The sequence below is a fragment of the Sebastes umbrosus genome, chromosome 4, assembly GCF_015220745.1.
Source record: "Sebastes umbrosus isolate fSebUmb1 chromosome 4, fSebUmb1.pri, whole genome shotgun sequence".
Lineage (NCBI taxonomy): Eukaryota > Metazoa > Chordata > Actinopteri > Perciformes > Sebastidae > Sebastes > Sebastes umbrosus.
In genome coordinates, this window is record NC_051272.1 from 18,357,533 (window position 1) to 18,382,363 (window position 24,831).

Genomic DNA, 24,831 nt, shown 5'->3' on the forward strand with positions numbered 1-24,831 from the left:
ATTTAATATGCACATACATAAATACACACATACACATCGCCTCCCACTCCCACACAGAGACAGGACCAGCCTTCTTCACACTCCTAGAGGTAAAGTTACAGAAAAAAAATAACATAAAAATAATAATTTTATTAATTTAATTAGTTAGTTAGAATTAAAAGTAGTAAGTACTACAGTAGTATAGTTCATGGTGGTAAGATAGAAACCTGGAATAAATTAATTAATTAATTAAATAAATGTAGAGAAAAAAAGAAAAAGAAAAGAAAAAGAAAACAGCATGTAGAAAATAATAGAAAATAATAACTAATAATTAAATAAATACCCTAGAAAGGTTAATTCTATATAAGTGATCCATGGATCCAATATCCTATAGAAATTCTGTAGGCTACCTCTTATAGCATAGGTTATTTTTTCCAAGGTTTTTTTTTAAATATTGTTTACATGATTTTTGTTACTAATTTTAAAACTAAAGGTAAATGTAAGTCTGCCACCATCAGTTAACAACATCAGGTTTTGGAATACTTGGTGCATATTTAACCAGTCCTACTAGTTTGCCAGCCTTAGTTAGAATTAAAAGTAATAAGTACTACACTAGTATAGTTCATGGTGGTAAGATAGAAACCTTGAATAAATAAATCAATAAATAAATTAATTAATTAAATAAATGTAGAGGAAAAAACAAAATAGCATGTAGAAAATAATAGAAAATAATAACTAATAATTAAGTAAATACCCTAGAAAGGTTAATAAGATTCTATATAAATGATCCATGGATCCCATATGCTATAGAAAGATTTTTACATGATTTATGTTACTAATTTTAAACCTGAAAGTAAATGTAAGTCTGCCACCGTCAGTTAACAACAACAGGTTTTGGAATACTTGGTGCATATTTAACCAGTCCTACTAGTTTGCCAGCCTTTACATAAGTTACTGTAAACCAGGCGTTCAGGGTTGGACAGCCTGGAATCACAACACCTGAAGAGGAAGAAGTCCTTTAACCTGAACTCACTTTGCAGCAGCTCTTCAGCCAGATGGCAGCTATTTCAGTCTCTGAAGTGGACTTACTTTGTCCTCATTGCTCTGAGATTTATGACCTCCCTGTTCTGCTGAAATGTGGCCACAACATCTGCAGAGTTTGTTTACAGAAGTTCTGGGAATGTAAAGGATGTCGTGAATGTCCTGTGTGTCGCACTGTGTCTGTCCTTGGGAGGCCTCCTATCAACCTGCCACTAAAGATAGCTGCGGACAAATATCAAGAGCAAAACACCAACAACAGGAATCAAGAAGTTTGTCGTCTTCACAACGAGAAGCTGAAGATTTTCTGTCACAATGACCAAGAGCCCATCTGTCTCGTCTGCCAGACGTCCAGACTGCATAAAGTGCACGAGTGCAGCCCAGTGGAGGAGGCGGCTGAGCAGAAGAAGGTAAAAGAAAACATAGAAACTGGGGAAATAATACTGCACATAATACAAGAAACACAACTATATGTGAGAGTAAAGATGTGCTGCTACTGTGTAGTTTTTTTTAGGTGTAAAAGGGGATTTATTAATAGGGCTGCCTGCAACTAACTTATTACTTTCATAATTGTTTTCTCAATTGATTGATATATTAAAAAAAAAATTCCATCACAGTTTCCCAGACCAAGCAGTCTAAAACTAAACAAAATGTAGTTTACAATACAGAGAAATGTAGCAAAGATAGTTGCAAATAAATATGTAGCAGCCAAGTGTTTTTGTTAGTGGTATTTTATTTGTGTTAGGTTTTATATAATATATATATATTATAAATATATATTATATATTATATATATATATTTATATATATAATATATATTATTAATTACTGATAATTATATCAGTAATTAATTTATATTTCTGTATGACACAGATCAAAGGTAATAATTATAGTTATAATAATAATAATTATAGTTAGACAAATTATAAATAATAATTATAGTTAGAATAATTATAAATAATAACAATTATAGTTATAATAATTATAAATAATAATAATTATAGTTAGACAAATTTAGGAAAATTTAATTAGAGTATATGTATGGCTCAATAAGGAAGCTGGTTAATAATTAATAATTGACTTATGGAGAAGGGGTGGGATTAAATAAAGGAAATAATAAATAATAATAATAATAATAAATAAGGAATGCTCTCTCTCTGAAATGACCTGTGATTGGCCAAAGTCTCCCGTCCTGGGCTAGATTTTTTAAAGCCTGAAAACAGAGCCATGAGGAGAAATGGAAGCAGAAGTCTAGTTTTCTCTCAGAACACTTGAATTACAATATGCTGAAAGGTTATTATGGAATTTGTGCCCAATGATGCCAAAAACATCCTGTCTACTGCAGGTTTAATTAATTTATAATTTAGTCTATTAAAAGTGTCCATCACGGTCTCCCAGACCAAGCAGTCTAAAACTCAACAAAATTATTTTACAATGATATAAGGCAGAGAAAAGTCGCAAATTGATTATCAAGATAGCTGCAAATATATATGTGGTCTATCGACTAATAGAATTATTTCAGCTCCAGATTTGAACTCTTAATGGTTCTTTTTTTTTTACATTTCAGACAGAAATCTCAGCCATGCTGGAGTCCTTAAGGAAAAAGCTCAGACTACTGAACAAGACCATGGTGCAATGGGAGGAAACCAAAACCTATATACAGGTAAGATTCACTCCGGTCACACCTTGGTTATGCAAGTATAATTAAGTGAAATACTTTCATGGCACACAAATAGTCCTTTGGTTTACTGCCAAAAATAACCAGTTCCCTCGACATTACAGAGCCAAGCTTCTCAATGTGAGGAAGCGATTAAGGAGGGATTTGAGAAGCTACACCTGTTCCTTAGGGAGGAGGAAAAAAGTAGACTGAAACTGCTGAAACAGGAAGAGCAAATTAAGACCCAGGTGATGAGTGAGAAGCTGGAAAACATCAAGGACCAAATCAAAACCCTCTCCTCCACCATAGGTTATATTGAGGCAGACTTGAGAGCAAAGGACTTAACATTCCTACAGGTACAGCCATTATTTACACAACAATATGGCAATTTAAGCCATAAGATGATAAAAATAACATCTGCACACTGACTCCAAACCACAAATGTATTTAAATGGACAACATGTCAATCCCAGAAAGCTCTTCTTTAGGTCAAAATGTTTAAAAATGGTCACCAAAGCCTAATATATGCACCAATATGCTGATGGGCACTGACAAGATAAAGTTAACCATCCAACATGTACATCAAAAATGTCATAAAAAAGGTCATACTATATAGCATGTCATAAAAAAAGTTATTAAAAAGTCATAGTATAGTATGTCATGAAAAAATCATAGTATAGTATGTTGACAAAGAGTAAAAGAAAAAGTCATTGTATAGTCTGTCGGAAAAAGAGTAAAAAAAAAGTTTAGTATGTCAAAAAAAGTGATACATAGTATGTTGAAAAAAGGTCATAGTATAGTATGTTAAAAAAAAGTAATAGTATAGTATGTCAAAAAAAAGTCAGAGTATATATAGTATGTCGGAAAAAGAGTTAAAAGAAGTCATAGTATAGTTTGTCGAAAAAAGACTTACTATAATATACTCTGACTTTTTTTTGTTTTTCGATATACTTTACGATGACTTTCTTTTCGGCATTCTATACAATTACTTTTTAATTCTTTCAACATACTAAAATATGACTTTTTTTTAGAATTTTCGACATACTATACCATGACTATTTTTTCCAACATAGTATACAATGACTTTTTTGTTTTTTTCGACATACTAAACTTACTTTAAAAAAAAAAAAAAATCGACATACTATACTATGACTTTTTTTATTTTTTCGACATAATATACTATGACTTAAAAAAAAATAAAAAATTCAACGTACTATATGACTTTTTGTTCAATTCTTTTTGACAAACTATACTATGACTTTTTAAAAACAAATTCCGACATACTATAGTATGACTTTTTTTTCCGACATACTGTACTATGAGTTTTTAAAAAAAGAATTTGGACATACTATACTATGACTTTTTTTTTTTTTCGACATACTATATTATGACTGTCATAGTATTGTCAGAGCCCGGCTCAAAAGCTTCGACAAAGTAAGTAGACCAGACGAGTTTAAGAGTAACAAATAAGCATATTTATTTACAACACAACAATAAATAACTAAACAAACATGGAAGTTAATCATGTAAGCAAGTGTGGATGTGTGAAAATATCTGCAGCAAATGAAACCAAAACAGCAGCCATGCCAGCAAGGGAAGGTAGTTTATATCAGTCCCCATACTGGGTTGACGTGTGGCTCAGGAAGCTGACGGCCCAGATCCTGAAAGACAAAGAAGAGCCAGGACTCAGGGACACCTAGTGGAGTGGAGGGTCGCCACAAAAAATATCATAATTTTTTTTTTTTTAAAAGTCATGGTAGAATTTGTCTAAAAAAAAGATAAAGTCATGGTATATCATGTCGAAAAAAAAAGAAGAAAAAAAACCCTTAGTATGGTATGTCAAAAAAAAGTCATATATTATGTCGAAAAAAGTCATAGTATAGTATGTCGAAAAAAAAAAAAAAAAAGTCATAGTATAGTTGTCAAAAAAATAGTTAAAAAAGTCATAGTATAGTATGTCAAATTGTTTTTTAAAGTCATAGTATAGTATGTCGAATAAATATAAAAAAAGTAATTGCATAATATGTTGAAAAAATATTAAAAAACTCATAGTATAGTACGTCAAAAATATGTTTAAAAAGTCATAGTATTTTGTAAAAGGTCATAGTATAGTATGTCGAAATAATAAAAAAGTCATAGTATAGTATGTTGAAAAAAAGTCATAGTATAGTATGTCGAAAAAATTAAAAAGTCATAATATATAGTATGTCGAAAAATAGTCTTAGCATAGTATGTCGAAAGAAAAGTCAGTATGGTATGTCAAAAAGAAAAGCGATAGTATAGTGTAGTATGTCAAAAAAGTAGTACACTGTCGAAAAAAATAGTCATGGTATAGTATGTTGAAAAAAACAAAAAAAACTCATAGTAAAGTATTTTGTAAAAGGTCATAGTATAGTATGTCAAAATAATAAAGAAAAAGTCATAGTATGTCGAAGAAAAGCCATAATATAGTATTTTGAAAAAATAAAAAAAGTGGTAGTATTGTATGTTGAATTTTTTTTAAAAAGTCATAGTATAATATGTAAAAAAAAAAGCCATAGTACAGTACGTCAAAAAAAAACTCATAGTATAGTATGTAAAAAATAAAAAAGTCATAGTATAGTACATCAAAAAATATTATGTTGAAAAAAAATAATCGTATAGTATGTCGAAAAAAGAGTAAAATACAAAGTCAGTATAGTACGTTGAAAAAAAAAGTCAAGAGGATAGTATCTTGAAAGAAAGAGTTAAAAAAAAAAAAAAAAAAGTCAGTATAGTATGTCTTAAAAAGTCATAGTATAGTACGCTGTAAGGGATTCCTATCTGGATCAATGTGGGAGACAGAAAGATCAACATTGCTGCGACACACGCCACTTGTATGGCTAAAAAACACGATGTAGGATGATGTAGATTTTCTGTTTAAATATTATTGAATACTTGTACATACATGTGATGTGCATAAAACTACACATCTAACATTTTGTTAATGAGATGTATTTCTTCACTTTCTTTCTGTAACTTAAGGACTACAAGCAGACAAAGAAAAGGTACGCATAACTCACTTTCTGCCAAAATTAGCACCAACTGTCTCCATAAGACAATGTTGTAATTATTCCAACATGTTTTTAGGGCCAAATGCAACATTAAAGAGCCAGAATGCATCAGAGATATCCTGATCTACTCTGCAAAGCATCTGGGATTACTTAAGTTTGGAATTTGGAAGAAGATGGCCAACATCGTCACATGTGGTGGGTGAACATACAATGGCTTAAAAAAGTTCACCATTAAGTATTTTCAATGTACTGAATTCTGTTTATACTTTCAGTTCCTATCATTCTGGATCCAAACACGGCCCAATCCAACTTAAAGCTCTCTGAAGAGTTGACCTGTGTACAGTACAGCAGCAAGCAGCTCCTACCCAACAATCCTGAGCGCTGCACCAGCCGTGTGTGTGTGCTGGGAGCCACCAGCTTCACATTCGGGAAGCACAGCTGGACCGTGGACGTGGGCCAGGGAAAAGACTGGTACATCGGAGTGGCCCAAGACTCTATCAAAAGGCAGAGTACCGCCTTCCTCTACCCAACAGAGGGCTTCTGGGTGATCGGCCTGTGCAAAGGAGACTCATTCTGGGCTCAGACCTTGCCTCGCACCAAGCTCGTGTTGAAGCAAAAGCCTGAGAGAATTACTGTACAGCTGGACTATGACAAAGGAAAAGTCGTTTTCATCAACGCTGGTGATTTGACAAAAATACACACATTCAAGGACAGATTTACAGAGAGGATTTTCCCATACTTCTCCCCTGGATTGTGTGAAGATGGAAAAAAATGCAACCCACTGAAAATCTGTCCTCTGACAGTAAAAGTGGATGTAGAGTAGACCGATGGCACTAGAGTTGAACAAGACTTTGTGTGTTAGAGCTGCTACGACCAACAAAAATAAGGAACGAGTTGCATAGCTTTAATATGAAATTCAGCAGCAAATTGTATCCAATGAAGGTTAGATACTATTATTAGTACTGACATACTATAAATGAGACTTACCATTTTCAAACATTTGAATCGTTTAATCTTGTTCAGAACAAAGTCAGTTATGTTAATTTATAGAGTTGATTTGGTTTCATTATCTGTCATTCTCTTGGTCTTTTTTTGGTTTCCTCTGTGATGACATATCTTTCAGTTTAGAGTCCAGTTTCCTTTGCAGATAGGCTTTCTTATTGGGGTCCATGGATTTGTCTTTCTTCCCACTCCCGGCATAAAGAACGCCTTCTTTGCTTATTCTCATCCGAGCATGAGACTTGGCTTTATCTCCACAGCCGTGAACCTAAAAGGGGATTACAACAACAACAAAAACATTTTTTTTCCTCTTATTGTGAAATATCAATACACAGACTTCTAAAATACTATTCTGGCATCCATTCATTTTCAATACAGCTACATAGCCTGATGAAAACACAAACTACTATTTGGATGGGACAGTCCTGTCTTACCTCAGGTATATGATGACTGAGACAATACTGCCTGTTGCAGAACATGCAAAGCTGTCCAAGCATCAACACAGAAGCTTTACACTTGACAAAACTGCACACGCTGTCGGCCTTCACGACCGCGTTGATGAGTGTGTCAAAGTCATCATCTGGAGCGGCGGCAGCAGCAATACCGCAGGCGCCTGGCTTCATTCGGTTCTTTCCTGGAAGAGAAATTGTAAGAGTTGAATTGTTGCAAACATAACGGAGCAGACGGGTTCAAATAACACTACAAACCTTTAGCAGACTTGGGCTTCTTTGATGACTGGGCCTGAGCTTGGGGGATGTTGTTCTGTTGCTTTTTTTGTTGAGCATTTTCTTCCCTCTTCTGCTGCTCCCTCTTCATTCGCTCCAAATGTAAACTTTTCAAGTCTACTGAAGGTTGATGCAGTGGCTCTCTTTGGGGATTGAAGACTGTTTCTTCTTCCTGAGCGTCTTCTTCTTCTTCTTCTTGTGTTGGCTCCTCAGCTGGTGTTGACACCAGGGGCCTGGCGACAGTGATACACCTGTCTTTCCCCTCACCTTTACTCTCATGCACGAGGCCCAGCTCCTCAGCGATCTGGTGCACCAGCAGGCGGTCATGAGAGTTAAACGATGATGGGAACTGTAGTTCACTCTGATTTAAGTCCTTTAGAAAGCTCTCCACCTGCGCTCTGATTTCAGCACATCTGTTCTTCTTCTGCTCTTCCTCTGTCAGTGTTGTTATGCAGGACTTTGTGTGTTTCTCTGTACCAGCAGTATGTGCAGTATTGCTGCTGCTACCAGTGGTAGTCTTTAGTTGTTGCTTCGCCCTGCTGGGAGGCTGATCTTTAACCTTCTGTTTGGTGGAAGTGGAGCTGCTGGAAGACGCGCTAGCCTTTGTATCTTTGTGGTCGCGGGTGTAGTTCTGTGGCACGATGTCTTGGATGTACTCAAATGCTGTTCTGACCTCACCAAACTCAGTCATATGGTCGATCAGGGACTTCAGGAAAGCGTGATTCTGGACAGTCTGGGTGTCGCACACAACAGCGATGTGACGTCTCGCACGTGTAACAGCCACATTAATCCTTCTGTCTTCGGACAGAAATCCAACTTCCCCTAAAATAAAAAAATGGATAAAAGCATAAGTTAATGTCGCTAAAGTTCATGGTGTGGCAGAAACAGACACGACTTCACAGCAAAATAAATTACCCTTTCTGTTGGACCGAACTAACGACAACACCACAGCCTCTTTCTCTCTACCCTGAAATCCATCCACTGACTTTATCTCCAGCTCCGGGTGCCTCGCAGAAAGTTTCTGACGCAGAAGATCAACCTTTACAGAGATAAACACATTAAAAACCACATTAATGAGTTATTTTTAGACAGCTGTTAGATCTTTTGATGTCACTTTAGATTTCTAATTTAACATTACATTTTCTATTTTGGGGATTTTGTTTTCGTTACTGTGAAAGTGTAAAACTTTTATTTACAAAAAATGGAAATTTGAGTTTTGCATTATTGCTATGATGCAGTACAGTAGTAGCAGTTAAGATATATTTTACATAGGGCTCTCAAAGTTAATGCAATAAAGCATTAACACAACTTGCGTTTTTTAGGTAGTAGTGGGCTCAGTTTTAAAGAGTGAAGATACTGTATCATATGAAACTAGAAAACCTAAGGAATCCATTGGTACCAACCATGTCATACTAGCTTGTCGCAAAGGAGATTAAATAACGATCCAAACTTGCGCTAATTTTTGGTGAGGAAATCCTTTCATGTCCATTTTCAAAGGGGTCCTTTTACCGCTGACCTCAAGATATGTGAATGAAAATGGGTTCTATGGGTACCCACGAGTCTCCCCTTTACAGACATGACAACTTTATGATGATCACATGCAGTTTTGGGGCAAGTCATAGTCAAGTCAACACACTGACACACTGACAGCTGTTGTTGCCTGTTGGGCTTCAGTTTGCCATGTTATGATTTGAGTATATTTTTTATGCTAAATGCATTTTGATTAAATATTATAATTGATTGACAGCCCTAGTTAAGACATATTTTACAGTTCCTCAAATCCATGACTTACTTGTAGATTGTACGGAGCAATAACAGCGATGTCTTTAGCTTTAATCCCGGCTTCAGTCAACGCCTTTATGTGCAGTTCAACAATGTCTACCTCACCTGAGGATAAAGTAAACATACCGTTAGATCCCACAACAAACTAACTGTAATAAAATTATGTTTTTTTTGCAATAAAAATGACTAACCCCGATTGCCTTTGGACTGCTCATCTGCGACCTCCATCTCACTCAGACCGCAGCCTGCAGTGTCGATAAGAAGAAGTGGCGTGCTGGTTTCTTCAACACAGGCGACACCTGGTAGATCTCTTTTGCATCAAAGACATAATTTTCAACACTTTAATGAGTTATCATTCACTGAAATACTAAAGTGAGACACTTTCCATCATCAAGCTCAAACCCACTTTAACAAGTGTCTCTCTACAGAGCTGTGGGCGGTTAGTTTTCCCTGGTACATCTCTTTGGAGGCCCACTCCATGATGGCACTGTTCATGCGGTACTGAACTGTTAGCATACGGACCACTGAGTCGCCATACATCTGGATGAGTCTCTCCATGAGACTGAGAGACAAGCCTTTTGATGCAGCCCTGTAGAGCACAAAAAGAGAACAATGTGCAGCAAAATATTAAAATTAAGTAACAAGATCCAATAAAAAGGCTCTGAAAACGTATTTCTCAACCAGCCTCTTACTATGGCCGATGGGGTCCTACAAGACCACACATTTTCTGGCAAAGTTAGAACAGTTTTCTTTATTTCATAGGAGACATTTCAAGGGCTGCCCTCTCTTAGTCGACTAATCCTTCGTTTTGGTCTTAGTTGACTAAGATTTCTCAAGTGGATTAGTCGTTTTTTATTCTGTTTTCATGCTGAATGACTTATTTCTAAGAAACTTATGAGCACACGTATGAGTGTTAGTCGACTAAAAATGTCTTTGGTCGAGGGCAGCCCTAGAGATTTCTGTATTTGTATTTTTATCTGTGATGTTCTCACTGGTTTGACGTGGGCAGGGCTCAACTGGTAAAGGGTGATGTCATATATTTCTGTTCACCAATCAGAATTTAGCATTTGAGTCAAAATGTGATGAGAAATGTTGCAGAAATGTTGAAGCAGGTTAGCTGAGTTTCTGAGTGTTACTCGAGTTTGTTATTTAGAGCCAAGGTTAGTAACTTTGAGCAAATATGACAAAAAGTTATTTTCATAAAACTGTCACTATATCCTGAGAGTAGTACATGAGACAGACCAATCAGAGCCGAGGAGACTCTATAGCAGCTCTTGATCTCTGCTCACGAAACTTGAAAACTCCGATCAAGCAGTCAAACTAGGCAGTGCTGATCAAATGTGAATCAATATTCTGTTACTGTAATGTCTATTTCTCTCCTAAAATGTTTTAAGAAACATCTTGTAGTGTACTATTTAGCTGTAAAATGAGAAAGTTTGCTCTGGCCGGTCAGCGGTGCTTGAAACTTGCAAATGCCATTAGGAGCAATAGGAGGAGGCAGAGGCACATGACTTTTTTCAGATTACCTGTCTCATGGACTACGGTCAGGATATAGTGACCGTTTCATAAAAATAACCTTTTACCATATTTGCTCAAAGTGACCGACTGCAGCTTTAAGAGTTTAACTCTGATTTTTGCTTATTTAGTCATAAATATTTAATGTTATGAAATACTTCAGATATGTTTTCAGGGGCTTTAAGGAAAATGTTTCAGTTGTTGTCACAGGACAAATACAAAATCCTGAATGTTATTTATATTTATATATGAATGCATAAAAAAGAGGAAAGCCTGTTTCTTTACCTTTGAGATTTGATAGTAGGTGGTAACTGTTTGTAGTCTCCAGCCAGAATACACTTGCGCGCTCTGAGCAGGGCGATCCAGCAGCTGCTCTCCAGAGCCTGAGCGCACTCGTCTATCACCACCCAATCAAAATGCTCTGCCGGCAGGAACTTCAGAGGGCCGGAGTCACCAGCACCTGCAGACACAGACAAGTGCTCTGTGATTGCCTTTCATAAGCACTGCAACGACTGAATTACATTTTCTTCAGTCAAGGCCAATACTGACCCGTGTTGGTTGATAACACAACATCAGCCCTTTTTAGGATCTGGGCGATGGCTGTTGCTTCCCTTGTTTTCAGCTCTTTTCTAAGCTCCCCTATTTCCCTTTTGAAGTTCCCCCGCTCTCCTTTTTCACGCATCTTTTTCATTCCGATCTTGAAAATAAATAAATAAATATTACATTCATACATATACTGTATATACACATACATATTAGGGCTGTCAAAGTTAACGTGATAACACGTTAACGCAAATTCATTATAACACAACAATTTTTTTTTAACACAACTTGCAATATTTGTTGTGAAGGAGGTTAAATAACGCTCCAAACTTGCGCTAAATTTTAGCGAGGAAAAACTGGCATTGCCATTTTCAAAGGGGGCCCTTGACCTCTGACCTCAAGATATGTGAATGAAAATAGGTTCTATGGGTACCCACGAGTCTCCCCTTTACAGACATGCCCACTTTATGACAATCACATGCAGTTTGGAACAAGTCATAGTCAAGTCAGCACACTGACACTGAAATCTCCCTTTAAGGTACATTTTGAACAGATAAAAAATGTGTAATTAATCACAATTAACTATGGACAATCATATGATTAATCGTGATTAAATATTTTTATTTTAATTGATTGACAGCCCTAATACATATATGGACTCACACACATAAATACATACATATAACAAATCAATCAAGATGACACACACTAAAATACTTACAAATGCTTTATCGATGTCGTTACGGATGTCAGCGATGATGTTTGCGTTGTCACTCTGCGCGAGGATGGCATCTAGTGAATGTTTCTGTATGGACTCCAGCAGTCTGGCAGGGTGACCCAGCCTCAGGACCTTTGCCTTGCACCGGGCTAACCTCTCCACTAAATTATCCACAGCCACGTTAGAGGGTGCACAGCACAGGACCTGCACAAACACAGAATCCAAATATGAACATGATCCTGTCTAGACTGAGACGCAATGACAACTGACAGCGACAGAACACAGTAAATGTAACTGAATTAATCAGTAGGAGAAAAAATAATCACATATACACTAATAAAAATCTACGTTCTGCACCTTTTGGCCTCGTTTGACTGCTTGCAGGATGATCTCCACTACTGTGGTGGTTTTCCCAGTGCCTGGTGGTCCGTGAATCACAGCCAGTTCTCTCTGAGACAGAGTAAAGGACACAGCTTCTCTCTGGGAATCATCCAGGTTCGAGTTAAAGAATTCAACTTCATCTGATGAAACATAACAGGATACCCAGAATTAGTGTGTGGATTGGATGATTCATGCCGATTTGCAAGGTTTTGAAATTTAGTATAAAGAGTGTGCTGCATACTTAAGCACAATTTGATAGAGCAACCATCTTTTCATAATATTTGCTTTGTAAGCAGACGTACTTGGCTGTGATTGAGAAGAAGGTTTTGAATCTCCAAAAAGAACATTTATCAAATTGGCAGCTGGTCCATTGCCGTATCCATTTAATGTATTCAAGGCCCTGCAAGCACAAAACACAGAGAAAATAAGTTGTTTCAAGGTTTCATAACTCACTTGTATCCGTCTTACATTAGAAATGTCACTCACTTCTTCATTCGTTTGTAGGTGACGTCATTTGCCAACTTTAAGAGGTTGTGAAGCGCATCTGTATCAAAGCTGAGGCCATCGTTGGAATCGTCAAAGGCCACACTTACAGAAGCTTGGCTCACCCTCGTCACTATTCCTGTGCCTATCTGTGAGGCTTCGCTGCATCCGCCAGTGTCATACAAGCCAACTATGTCCCCTGTAACAAAATACATAAACGTCACATTAAACAAAATATGAAACTGAATTCACAAAGAAACCCAGAGATCAGTTTTGGGGTTTTTCCTTCCATCTCACCAGGTCCAAAGCTGTTGCTTGGCAGAGATGTGAAACCAAGATATTTTCTTGGCTCGAGGACGACGACCGTACGACCGTACAGGCCAGTGGACTGACTTGCTATCTGCAATTTCAGCAGGCAAACTCCTTTATTTTGAAGATCCTTCAGAGAGACGTTCTCCCGCCATATCCTGGGGGCAAAAAACGAGACTGTCATTTTATAGTGCCATTATGGGAATTGCAGGATGTCGTGTTTTTGGAGCTTGACCCATACCAGGTGGGTCTCTTCCAAATTCCAATTTCATGGAAGTGCAGAGCAAAATTGCTGAATGATCCCTTCATTTAGTAAAGTATCACAGTCTGGATGTTATTTTACATACCTGGTCTCCTCTATTTCAGCCTCCCTCTCCTCCTGTAGAAGTTCGAGTGTCTTTGACACAAATTGTTCCACCGCCATCACTCACTAAAAAGAACCAAAAGATGATCAGTGTTACACCACAGATCCAAAATAACATGTCAGTACTACTTCACTAAAGCCAGTGGTTTTCAAAGTGGGCTACGGGGACCCCCGGGGGTCCTTGAATAAATATGTTTGAAGCAATGCTATATTTTAGTCAAGATAAGATTGGAAATAACATGCTGTATATAATACAATTATTTATTATTTTTGGAAAATTTCATATCCATAAGACAAAGTGGTCAGGAACCAAGCCAACTTTACTGCATTTTATTAATTAATTTAAACAAGGAGTCTCTTGAACATTAACTCATATATCCTGTGACTTCCCTGCACTATGGACTATTTCCTATGACCTCCTATATACATTTTTTTTTTTTTTTACCTGAGTTGTACCAGTTTTTTTTTCTCTTTTTTCTTTAACCTTATTGTGAAAATAGGAAAACCCAATGAACATATTAGTGGAAAAAAAACCCATCAACAGTTGTGGAGTGGTATAAACTGATATTTGAGCTAATATCAATGGAATATATAACATACAGATTTAAATGTAAAATGGGTGATTTCTTTAAGACTTGGACATCTTTTTTTAAATATGTTGGTGAAAAAACTTGAACTAAAGGGTCTGATAGATTGCAATATTGAAAATTCACCAAAGGGCCATTTTTGGGTCGTAGGGCGAGATATTTATTTGTTGACTTATTTATTTTGTTTTGTTTTCTTATTTTTCTTAAAATGTTTTGTTGCATCAGTGTCGACTGCGATAAATTGTAACGGACTGAGCGCCTCCTTATCCCTATATATATATACATATATATACATATACATACATAGATGCTTTGATTTTTCAAATACATATGTGATTGTGTACAATCATCTCTTTGAGTATATTAGGTGCTATGCATACTGTGTGTTAGGGATCTAAATCTGGTGTTTAGTTATTGTGACCATTGTGTGCTGATTTATTGTTGGTTTTGTCGGTGTTTGTGTTTAAAAGCATAATAAAAATATTGTGAAAAAAAATAAAATTAATTTAAACAGTATAGCACCATCATACCCTATATTAACAACAAACTAAGACTTATAAATTATTATATGAATATAATATGATGTATATAACAAACACAAACCCTGGCATTATTAAACGTATATGTAATTTGTCTTTTGTCTTTTGTCTTATTGTCTTATTGTTGCTGTTGTTGTTGTTGACCTGTCTATGTATCTGTACCTCTGTTAAAGAGCAGTTCAATACAGAAAGCATAAAGTCTCACAGCCCATACACAGATCAATAATATGGTACATCTTGTTATAACGTTACAGACTCAGGTTTTTCCTCTCATGAATTACCATTGTATTGATTGTAGTTCGTTAAGACTAATCATGAGGTTAAACGAGTAGAGTTCAGCTGTAATGTAAAAGCTTCATGAATGCTAATGTGTTAGCTTTACTTTAGCATGCAGGCTACAGTTAGCATGAAACACTCACCCGGTGATGTCAGTGAGGTTAACGTCTGAAGAGACAGCTAGAGAGATAACAGATCGTGTTTATTCATGCGAAACAACCTGGAAGTATCTTGTTAATCTCTACCGTTGCACAGGTGAGTTTGTTTGACTGATCTAGTGAGTCTTCTTCTATGGTGCTAGCTGGTTAGCTGCTAGCTGCTACACCGCCACCTAACGGCTCCCAGATGACGTCGCTTCACTCTAGTGATGTGTCGGTCACGAACGAACCGGCTAAAAGAGCTGGCTAAAAGAGTCGGTTCAAAGAGCCGGCTCTTTTAAGTGAACGATAAGAGCCGGCTCCTGTCTGATGGTACTTGTCCACAGGGGCGTTTTTTATCGCGAGGCGACGCGACGCTTCCCAACATTGGACGCTTGGTGGGCTGTCCCTAGAAACAAGGCACTCGGCTCCTGATTGGAGGAACGCTTTCCCGCTGTTGGCTGCTGCTTCAAACCGGAACCAGTATGGAGGCTCGTTTGGAAACTTTCTTCTCTTATTTCACAAAAATAGTTCACCGAAATGTGTTTCTGAAAACATTTGAGGCGAGAAATAAACCATGCAGTTGCTGAATATGTCTTTATTTTGGATCGACAACGTTTATTTTAAAAGATCTTTGGGAGTTTCGAGAGGCGGCGAGTCGCGTCGGACGCCCGTGATTTGCATAAAGTAGCCAGGACTTTATGCAAATGAGGAGCGGGCTTCCTGCACGCCTAGTCTCTCGAATTGCGACGCCACGCTACCGGAATGCATTGTGCGGCTGCTTGCATAGACAATGAATGGGGAGCATGGAAAGCACGGAGCCTGTGGACACGTACCATCAGAGACGTTTTAATTTTTTTATATATGTATATATTTTTTTATTAATTCAAGGTAGAATGATAGAATGATCTTCTCCGCACCACGGGCACTCCATGCATTGACTGACTGAATGTTGTTTTATTGACATCCGTGCAACCAATCAGGTGATGACAGACAAAGGATCATGCCATCAAGCAGGGAGGGGCGGCTCGCTGACAGTCTACAGGTACAGAGCAGGAGGGAGAGGAGGAGAGAAGTTTTTATTGGACTTTATTAGTTGTAACCAACAGAAGACATTCCACAAATGTATATACAAATATTTTTGTGAATGTGACTTTACACAACACAAATACAAAAATACATGTTTGTCGATAGTGAAATATTTGCAGATCATGGTACACATTTGTGGAATGTCTTCTGGTGATTACAACTGATAAAGTCCAATAAAAACTTCCATAGAGGAGGAGAGAAAGAGAGAGAGGAGTGTGGTGCACGAATAGCAGACAAGATGAGTGACAGTCGGAAACAAAGCTTCATGTAAAATTATGGTATTCTGGAAATTATAAGGTTTAGTATAATTATATTGAATAATTTAAGTGATATATGTGCACACATACTAATCATAGGTCAAAACAGAGCTACATTTGTGAAAATGAAGAGCCGTTTGGGAGCCAAAAGAGCCGGCTCTTCTTCGTGTGCTGAGCCAAATGATCTGGCTCACTAAAAAGAGCCGGAATTCCCATCACTACTTCACTCGCTCACACGAGTTTTATTTTGAAAAACCACACAGTGCGGAAGTCAGCAGCTCCAGAAACACGTTGAGCTAAGTTGTCAATCAAACTGGCACAAAACCGCCCGACACGTCAAAAACCAGGCTGTTTATTATTATAAATGTAATATTTCATCAGTATGAAGGGAGCCGCTGTGGCTCGTTGTTGTGTGTGACTTTGCACCGCAGGAGGAAATGCTGGTTTCTAATCTACCAGATCTCAGTCAGGAAGGAAGCTCTTGCTCTGCAAACCTGCAGACTAAAGCGAGCTAAACCCATTTTATATATCTCACTGCTTCTTCATCAGCTCCTGTTCACTGCGTGTTGTGGAAATGAGAAGGACATTATTCCTGCTGCTCGCCTGCATCTCATGCTGCTGGCTGGTCAGAGCCACTCTGTCAAGAACTGATGCAAAGAAGTCACATAAAGCTGAAGCTGAGGTGAGTACAACTTAAATATGTTATAACTTCAGGTCTGTACCTTGACATGGGTGTGAGCTGTGTGTGCTGTCAGGTCATACAAGTCCTCCTTGTTTGCCTGGCATGTCACTGCACTTACCTGCATTGAAGCCTTTAATCCTCACCTGTCCTATGATGATGGTTGTCACTGATATTGTTCTGCTTGTTCATGTGATCTCACTGTTTAGACATCTCCAGCTGACTTGTCTGTGTTGGAGAGAGGCCTGGTTGTGTCAGACCCGCCCTGGAAAGACATAGTAAAGGAGGAGAAGAGACACTGGGCTCAGATCAAGAAGACATTTCAAGGACCGGTGCTTGGATATGTCACACCTGTAAGGCCACCAACATGTTTATGTTTCTACCTTGCTGCTGGCAATATTTACATCACAGCTTTAAAGGATATAGGTTCAGATTGTCAGGCTGTCAATCGATTAAAATATTTAATCACGATTAATCGATTCATTGTCCATGATTAATCGTGATTAATAGCACATTTTTTTTATCTGTTCAAAATACACCTTAAAGGGAGATTTAAAGGTCCCATATTATGCTCATTTTCAGGTTCATACTTGTATTTTTGTGTTTCTACTAGAACATGTTTACATGCTCTAATTTTCAAAAAAAACTTTATTTTCCTCATACTGCCAGCCTAAATATACCTGTATTTACCCTCGGTCTGAAACGCTCCGTTTTAGTGCATTTTGACGGAATTGCAACGGAATTGCAACAGAATTGCGTTGCTAGGCAACAGCTTGGGTCCATGTGTACTTCCTGTCAGCTGATGACATTCACATACACTGCAACCAGGAATAAACTGGGACACATTGAGAATGTTTACATTTATAATTGTGTAAAGGGTCTAAATATTGTATATTTGTGACATCACAAATGGGCAGAAATCCTGACAGCTTGTTTCAAATGCAGAGTTTCTGAATATGGGCTGTGTGTATCTCCCTGTGGATTGAGCGTTTCTATACTTGCACAGTATTTATATAGCACTTAAGCCTGCTTTATAATAAAAACACATGAAAATCTCACTTTTTTATAATATGGGACCTTTAATACGCTTATCAACATGGGAGTGGGCAAATATGCTTGCTTTATGCAAATATATGTGTATATTTATTATTGGAAATTAATAAACAACACAAAACAATGACAAATATTGTCCAGAAACCTTCACAAGTACTGCATTTAGCATAAAAAATATGTTCAAATCATAACATGGCAAACTCAAGCCCAACACACAACGACAGCTGTCAGTGTGTCAGTGTTGTATTAAGACAGACTTGAAACGATCCTATAATGTGAACCTATCCTTGTTTTGACTCAATATCTCTAAATTACATGTCTTATTTTTGCCATCCTCCAGTGGAATTCCCACGGCTATGACGTTGCCAAGATATTTGGTGCTAAACTAACTTCGGTGTGTCCAGTTTGGCTTCAGCTGCGCCGACGGGGACCAGAAACCTTTGACGTTACAGGACTCCACGATCATGACCCAGGTAGGGGATCCACGTCACTGACGGTCAAATGGAAGTTGTTTTCTAGTGATTAATGTACATAAAGGTGTCTTTTTGTCTGTCCAGGCTGGGTCAAAGCTGTACGCAAGTCGAACAAAAAAATCAGGATGGGTGAGTAGATGTCCTCCCCGCTGCAGACACAACTCACGTCTGTTAGTGTGTAAGTGCTTTCAGATGAGACTCTTATTGTTTGGTCATTTATTATAGTTGCTCCGTTTTCTTTGCCCTCAGTGCCTCGGCTGTTATTTGATGGCTGGTCTTACCAGGACTACATGAGCGTGCTGGGGAGTGAAGATGAAATTGAAGAGCTGGGAAGCGAGCTGGTGGATGTCGCGAAGGTGATTAAGTGTTGCGTTTAGCTTTCACTCCCTTGCAACAGTGTTGTGTTAAATCTGTCTAATGAAGCTGTGGCTCTGCAGACTGAAGGTTTCGATGGTTTCACGTTGGAGCTGTGGAGCCAGCTGGGAGGTAACAAAAGGAAGTGAGTTATTCTGTTGACGCATCTATTTTTACTCTGACCATAGATGATTCAAGAAGGCAATAGAAATAATCAAACATGTAAAATCTTGTCTGTACAGGGAGCTGGTCCATATGGTGAAACACCTATGCGAGACCTTGAAGGCTAAAAGATTAGACTGCATTCTTGTCATCCCACCTGCTGTGACAAGGTGAATGAAATCAGTTTAGTTTCAGTGACTTCAAATGCCATATTTTAAAAAAAAAAAACAACAACACGGAAATTGGTGCCGACTCACCTTTGCCTTTTCTGTTCTCCATCATCATCAGTGTGGGGCAGCCAGGTATGTTTGGCAGGGAGGAGTTTGAGCAGCTGGCCCCAGTAGTCGATGGATTCAGCCTCATGACATACGACTACTCCAGTGGTGCCAGGTGAGTCACAGACAAGTGATGTCCGTGGATTCATTGTGGCAGAAATGTTTTAGGTAATGACACGATTAGACTAACTGACAAGAAGATGCACAGCATTAATGCAGACAATGTTGTCTGGTGTTCTTTTTGTTTGACAGACCAGGCCCGAGCTCCCCGCTGCCCTGGGTGAGAGACTGCATTCTCCAGCTTGCTCCCAACACTCAGTGGAGGCAAAAGATCCTGCTTGGGCTCAATATGTATGGCCTTGATTTTGCAAACCAGGGAACAGAGCCAATCCTGGGAGGAAGGTAAAATAATACTGCTGAAATACTTTATTTACATTTTAGTGATTAAAGTTTCATATGGTTAAAACGATTTAGCATTGCGCTGAACATGGTCAGACTCACAATGGATGTTTAAAAAGAGATAAAAATTGATGCTGCAGAACCAGGTTCATCTTATTTTTTGTTATAATCTGGCACCTATATTACCCACAATGCAACTCGACCACCTACAGTTTAGTAAGAGATTCTGGTATGTTACACTAGTAGTGGCTAATGTAGGCCAAGGCCTATTGAAGGAGGCTGGGACACGGGCGGACGCGGGTCTTGGGGTATGGGGTACAACACATGCACAGTGTAACTGAAGCTGCGCCGTGCGTTGCAATTGGCTCAATTTCGGCAAGTACAGACAAGATTTTACTGCACATGTGTTGTACCCCAAAGATATGACGCGTTGTTGACGTGTGACCCAGCCTCCTTCAATAGGCCTCAATAGGCGCGACCCCAGGCTGCTTGAACGTGCTGTCTGATCAGAACCTAAGACCTGTAAACGAACTTAAACATGTAAAATCGGTGTAGTTCCCCTTTAACATCCCTGAAAACTTTCAAATCATAACTGTTTCTCAACATAAAATTTTCATGACCAAATAAGCAGCAATTAAAGTTAAAGTTTGGAGAAATAAAACATCCCTGTGTGGATCTGGTTTGATCAGATTTGATTGACAGCAGCCGGGCCAAAGTACATGACATCACCTTTTTCCAACTATGCCCCGCTCTCGTCAAACCAGCGAGAACAGCAACGACAAAAACATAAATAAATACATCTCTCACGTGAAATAACCAAAACTGTTCTAACTATGAAAAATTGCAAGTTTTATGTCATACAGTACAGTAGCATGAAGTCGTAGTAAAAGACTGGGGAAAGAAAATACTTTCAGGGCCTTGAACACGCTCTTAAACTTGTCTCTATTTCCTGCAGGTACATTGAGATTTTGCGAGAACACAGGCCAAAACTTCTCTGGGACGAATATTCAGCAGAGCATTATTTCACTTACAGGAGGTACTGATTTAATTAGTGAAAATCAACAAATTAAGCCTTAAATCTTAAATTTCCGACAGCATCTTTTAACATGACATTAATTTCAGGAGCAATGCAGTGAAGCAGGTGGTGTACTATCCGTCATTGAAGGTAAGTCTTTTGCACATTTTAAGATCATTTAAGAACATTTGCCTTTCACTTTATTAATCAAAGTGTTTTCATTATGTTTACTGCTACATGAGGGAAATTAACATTGTTTACATTATTTTTACAGTCAATCTACCTGAGGATCTCTTTAGCTACTGAACTGGGAACAGGGATTTCCTTATGGGAATTAGGACAAGGACTGGACTATTTCTATGACCTCCTATGAGTCATAGTGAAGACTGTGGACTTTGGACCATCAGCACATGGAGTTTTTTTCTTTTTCTTTGAACATGGAGCACCAAAAAATGTGCTGTTGCAGGTGTCATTTTTCTGTTTTTAAGGTACATGAACTCTGAAAAAAGCCGTTGACAGGATTTTGTTAATATTCAACTTGTTTTACGGGTCATGAATGTGTTGCGAAATCTGGGTTTTGTTGATTCAAACGATACTAGCAGCAGACACAAGGTACTTCAGGATGTTTTATTCCTTTTCATTGATGGTACTGTGGAAAAATTTAAATTTGTACAGTTTAGTAAAGAGTGCAACACCAGAGGGTGCATGATCATCAATATGTATAACGTTTAAATGAAGGGTTATATTCTTCTTGTTCACGTGCCACAGACTTCTGCAGCCTTTCTTCAGTCCAAATCCACAACTCTTCTGCTGTTTTGCTCTCCATTGCCATCCTTCTCTGGCTTTGAACACCAACAAGACATTTGATTGTGTGGCTTTTATTAGGTTTATAATAACAGCATTGAAAAGTAATGAAGTTGTATTTACAGTGTTGCCAAACATCTGTTCTGATCCAGCCATCTTCCAATATTTGTCTGAGATGAATGTTTGTTTAATTACATGAATATAAATGTGGAACAACTACGCAGTTGAGTTTGAGTGCTCCTGATGTTTTTTTTGTTTTTTTTTACTTGGCACTAGAGAGCAGGATTAGATTATTTACAGCAAGTGAGGTTGACTGCATATTCTGACCAGTTATTAGGTGTCTGTCTATGACTACGTGCACAGCATCTTCTTGACTTGCTGGAAAACAAAGAGATAAACATGAGAGGGTTTTAGAAATGCTGATCAAGTATTTACTCTACTAAATTAGTATCTGTGCTCTGCAGGTCAGCTCACCTGTGTATGATCCACCGCTGTCTTTCACAAAGTCCTCCACGACCAAGGGCAGGTTGGCAAAGTCCGGCCTACGCACCAGTTCGAACACTGACGGCTTTCAGCAGAAACAGTTACCGTTATTAAATACATTCAACACATAAAGATATACTTGCCTTCATGTTTAACTGAGGAAGACTCACCCCTGTTAAGCTGTAGCCGCTGAAGATCCACTTCTGTCCCTCAGTGGCACAGCACAGTGCCGACACTCCCTGTCCCACTGCACAAACAGGCTCTGCACACAGAGGAACAAACAAGTCTCTAACACCGAACATTAAGATCACAACACTGACTGCTTTTTAAAAAAATGAGCCTCACACTCACTTTGTTGAGAGATGAAGTGTGTGAGGATGCGGTGCAAAGAGCCGCTGTGTGCCAGGTCATTCAGCGCTCCGGGGCAGTCCGGGATGAGCAGCGCCTGATATCGAGCACCTGGAGAGGGTCATCGTGGTCAGGTCACGGCGACATATCAGAGTACAACAGCATAGATAAAAACAGCCAAATGACCATGAAAGGAATATTCTCACCATCTATAGATTCAAGTTTAGCTGGTGTTGCGTAGGGTTTCACGTTGAAGTCCTGCACCCATCTAGCTGTGCTTTCATCGACTCCAACAAAGTCTATCGGCTTCCCCTGCAATAAAAACAACTAGAATTACCACCTCATGGTTGTATGCCTCCGCCAACCACTCAGATTGCATTACAATATACATCCATGTATGTCTAAAATGTCATCACTTCATTATTTTATCCTATTAGACATTTGTGTGAAATTGTCATAATTAGCATATGAATTCTTGAGTTATGGCTAAAAACGTGTTTTGTGTCGCCGCACTGTTTTGAGCGATGCTCGTTCATGTCTATGTAGAGCGAGCACAAGCGCGACGCTGACTTTCGTTGACTTAACGGCCACAAGTGTCGCTGTTAACAAGCATTTCTGATTCTTACAAACAGTCCCTTTAAAATGCTCCTGCATGTATTTGTTAATTGTAAAAACAGATTAGTATAATATTCTATAATAATAAAACTGTGACAGGACTCATTCTGCATAATTAGTACTTTTACTTTTGACATTTTGCTGATAATACTTCTGTACTTTTACTCAATGAATATTTTGAATTCAGTCACTTTTTAAATTTTTACTTGTAATGGAGTATTTTTTTTTTACTTTTACTTAAGTAGATGATATGAGTAGCTGCTGTTTCCAATATCAAGAATGAATTGTGAAGCTCAAAGTAACATTTTGATTATTTTTTCTAACTGCTATAAGATAAGATATAAGATAAGATATTCCTTTATCAGTCCTGCAGTGGGGAAATACAGCAGCAAAGGGGATAGTGCAAAAAAACAAGATGCATCAGCTAACACAGTTAAAAAAAAAAGAGCTAAACAAAGTGAAACAAAATATGAACCATTTAAATAGAAGGAAGTATAAAAAAAGGAGCAGTATATACAGTATTGACAATAAACAGACTATTAACAAAATTGCACAAGTGGAAAATGATATAGCACAGTGAGAATGAAATGAAATTCCACCTGAAAATATTGCACAGTATGAATAACACCTGAGTAGTAATAATGATCATGATATTGCACAGTCATTATACAGTATAGATATTATTTTTATTTTTGTATTATTATTATATTTAGGTATAGGCCTATTGCTCAGTTACAACCCTGGTCATGAACAAGTCTCAAATCAATATATTTTTATATAACAATACCACACTGATATCACTGATGATGTGTGTACTTAGTTACAGTCTTCTAGCATTCCTTTTTAATATTCATTTTGGGTCCTTCATACACCTGAGTAGTACTGATAGACAGTTAGTGCACAGTAAAGTGCACTTCTATGACACATAATCACGTGTGGGATGCTGAGGTCACAGATTCACTGTAGAAATATTAAGTTTTTTTTAAGGGTATTTTTCAGTTATAAGCAGTCTTACCCCAGGTGTGGCTGTCTGGAGGTTAAACACAGAGGAACAGAGGCTGAAGGACTGATGGAAAGATGCTGCTGACACTCCTGAAGGAACAAAACACACTTAAATGTTAATCTAAGATAGCTAGCAAGTGATGTTTGACCACAGCTGACAGGTTAATCAAACTAATGACTAACGTTAGCTGAGCTCTAACTGATCCAGAGCTGTCTTAGTGAACTGAGTGCTCCACTTTGTCCCTGTTGTTCTCTAACATTATACATCTAATGTCTCGGCCCACCTTGAGGAGACGCACTGGCCACAATCAAACACGTTGGTTTCGCAGACATTTCATGTATCTTCGTGTCGCCTCCACATGAAATGTGTTTAGCTTGTTTTTAAATGAATAAGAAGATAATTGTGGGTGAAATCATTCAAGAGAAATCCGCGAGAAAGGAGGAAGTACTGTCAGCTGACGACAACATCCGGTGAACGATTTCAGAATAAAAGCTCACTGTCACAAATATACAGTATGATCATGTGAAAGTCAATGGACATAATAATAAATGGCAAGCATTTTTATTTGCATTTCAACAAACACATATATTTAGTATTTAATCACAATTTTTTTGTAAAATACCGTGTGATACATAAAAAAAACTAACTAGATACACAACAACACTGATTGCAAATGTAGCCACAGCATGCTCATGTTTCTCTTTGGTTACAAGTTTATCCACACATCATAATCTTAACATAAAAGGGCTGATATTTAA

The 24,831-nt window shown here is 37.9% G+C and overlaps 4 protein-coding genes across 4 annotated transcripts; 2 read left to right on the forward strand and 2 right to left on the reverse strand.

Moving 5' to 3' along the window:
* Nucleotides 1-1,001: 1,001 nt before the first annotated feature.
* LOC119486127 (zinc-binding protein A33-like) lies at nucleotides 1,002-6,728 on the forward strand. Its single transcript, XM_037766010.1, has 6 exons — nucleotides 1,002-1,427; nucleotides 2,585-2,680; nucleotides 2,800-3,030; nucleotides 5,678-5,700; nucleotides 5,783-5,901; nucleotides 5,979-6,728. Exons 1-6 carry the CDS (start codon nucleotides 1,035-1,037, stop codon nucleotides 6,527-6,529), a joined length of 1,413 nt encoding a protein of 470 aa, XP_037621938.1. The 5' UTR covers nucleotides 1,002-1,034; the 3' UTR covers nucleotides 6,530-6,728.
* On the reverse strand, nucleotides 6,702-15,326 carry ighmbp2 (immunoglobulin mu DNA binding protein 2). Its single transcript, XM_037766002.1, has 16 exons — nucleotides 15,071-15,326; nucleotides 13,509-13,591; nucleotides 13,150-13,319; nucleotides 12,856-13,051; nucleotides 12,672-12,769; nucleotides 12,346-12,509; nucleotides 11,992-12,192; nucleotides 11,277-11,424; nucleotides 11,013-11,187; nucleotides 9,619-9,801; nucleotides 9,404-9,522; nucleotides 9,223-9,317; nucleotides 8,346-8,469; nucleotides 7,413-8,252; nucleotides 7,140-7,339; nucleotides 6,702-6,973 (listed from the first exon to the last, which is right to left on the reverse strand). Exons 2-16 carry the CDS (start codon nucleotides 13,583-13,585, stop codon nucleotides 6,773-6,775), a joined length of 2,991 nt encoding a protein of 996 aa, XP_037621930.1. The 5' UTR covers nucleotides 13,586-13,591; nucleotides 15,071-15,326; the 3' UTR covers nucleotides 6,702-6,772.
* Nucleotides 15,327-16,651: 1,325 nt separating this feature from the next.
* Nucleotides 16,652-21,852, forward strand: chid1 (chitinase domain containing 1). Its single transcript, XM_037768079.1, has 12 exons — nucleotides 16,652-17,092; nucleotides 17,299-17,442; nucleotides 18,483-18,615; nucleotides 18,700-18,744; nucleotides 18,865-18,971; nucleotides 19,053-19,114; nucleotides 19,212-19,301; nucleotides 19,420-19,521; nucleotides 19,659-19,808; nucleotides 20,761-20,841; nucleotides 20,928-20,970; nucleotides 21,095-21,852. Exons 1-12 carry the CDS (start codon nucleotides 16,985-16,987, stop codon nucleotides 21,191-21,193), a joined length of 1,164 nt encoding a protein of 387 aa, XP_037624007.1. The 5' UTR covers nucleotides 16,652-16,984; the 3' UTR covers nucleotides 21,194-21,852.
* Nucleotides 21,853-21,879: 27 nt separating this feature from the next.
* Nucleotides 21,880-24,548, reverse strand: gatd1 (glutamine amidotransferase like class 1 domain containing 1). The gene is made up of 7 exons (XM_037768080.1): nucleotides 24,357-24,548; nucleotides 24,086-24,162; nucleotides 22,662-22,767; nucleotides 22,459-22,566; nucleotides 22,278-22,369; nucleotides 22,099-22,192; nucleotides 21,880-22,002 (listed from the first exon to the last, which is right to left on the reverse strand). Exons 1-7 carry the CDS (start codon nucleotides 24,403-24,405, stop codon nucleotides 21,887-21,889), a joined length of 642 nt encoding a protein of 213 aa, XP_037624008.1. The 5' UTR covers nucleotides 24,406-24,548; the 3' UTR covers nucleotides 21,880-21,886.
* Nucleotides 24,549-24,831: the final 283 nt, after the last annotated feature.

Excerpts from the sequence above, each read along its gene's own strand:
- LOC119486127 (XM_037766010.1), top strand. The coding sequence starts at position 1,035 with ATGGCAGCTATTTCAGTCTCTGAAGTGGACTTACTTTGTCCTCATTGC. Across the intron at positions 1,428-2,584 it reads AGGCGGCTGAGCAGAAGAAG|ACAGAAATCTCAGCCATGCT; the intron begins GTAAAAGAAAAC and ends TTTACATTTCAG. Across the intron at positions 3,031-5,677 it reads AGGACTTAACATTCCTACAG|GACTACAAGCAGACAAAGAA; the intron begins GTACAGCCATTA and ends CTGTAACTTAAG.
- ighmbp2 (XM_037766002.1), bottom strand. The coding sequence starts at position 13,585 with ATGGCGGTGGAACAATTTGTGTCAAAGACACTCGAACTTCTACAGGAG. Across the intron at positions 13,320-13,508 it reads GCTGAAATAGAGGAGACCAG|GATATGGCGGGAGAACGTCT; the intron begins GTATGTAAAATA and ends TTTTGCCCCCAG. Across the intron at positions 9,523-9,618 it reads GTAGAGAGACACTTGTTAAA|AGATCTACCAGGTGTCGCCT; the intron begins GTGGGTTTGAGC and ends TTGATGCAAAAG.
- chid1 (XM_037768079.1), top strand. The coding sequence starts at position 16,985 with ATGAGAAGGACATTATTCCTGCTGCTCGCCTGCATCTCATGCTGCTGG. Across the intron at positions 19,302-19,419 it reads ATCCCACCTGCTGTGACAAG|TGTGGGGCAGCCAGGTATGT; the intron begins GTGAATGAAATC and ends CATCATCATCAG. Across the intron at positions 19,522-19,658 it reads GACTACTCCAGTGGTGCCAG|ACCAGGCCCGAGCTCCCCGC; the intron begins GTGAGTCACAGA and ends TTTGTTTGACAG.
- gatd1 (XM_037768080.1), bottom strand. The coding sequence starts at position 24,405 with ATGTCTGCGAAACCAACGTGTTTGATTGTGGCCAGTGCGTCTCCTCAA. Across the intron at positions 22,567-22,661 it reads TAAACTTGAATCTATAGATG|GTGCTCGATATCAGGCGCTG; the intron begins GTGAGAATATTC and ends GACCCTCTCCAG. Across the intron at positions 22,370-22,458 it reads ACACTTCATCTCTCAACAAA|AGCCTGTTTGTGCAGTGGGA; the intron begins GTGAGTGTGAGG and ends CTCTGTGTGCAG.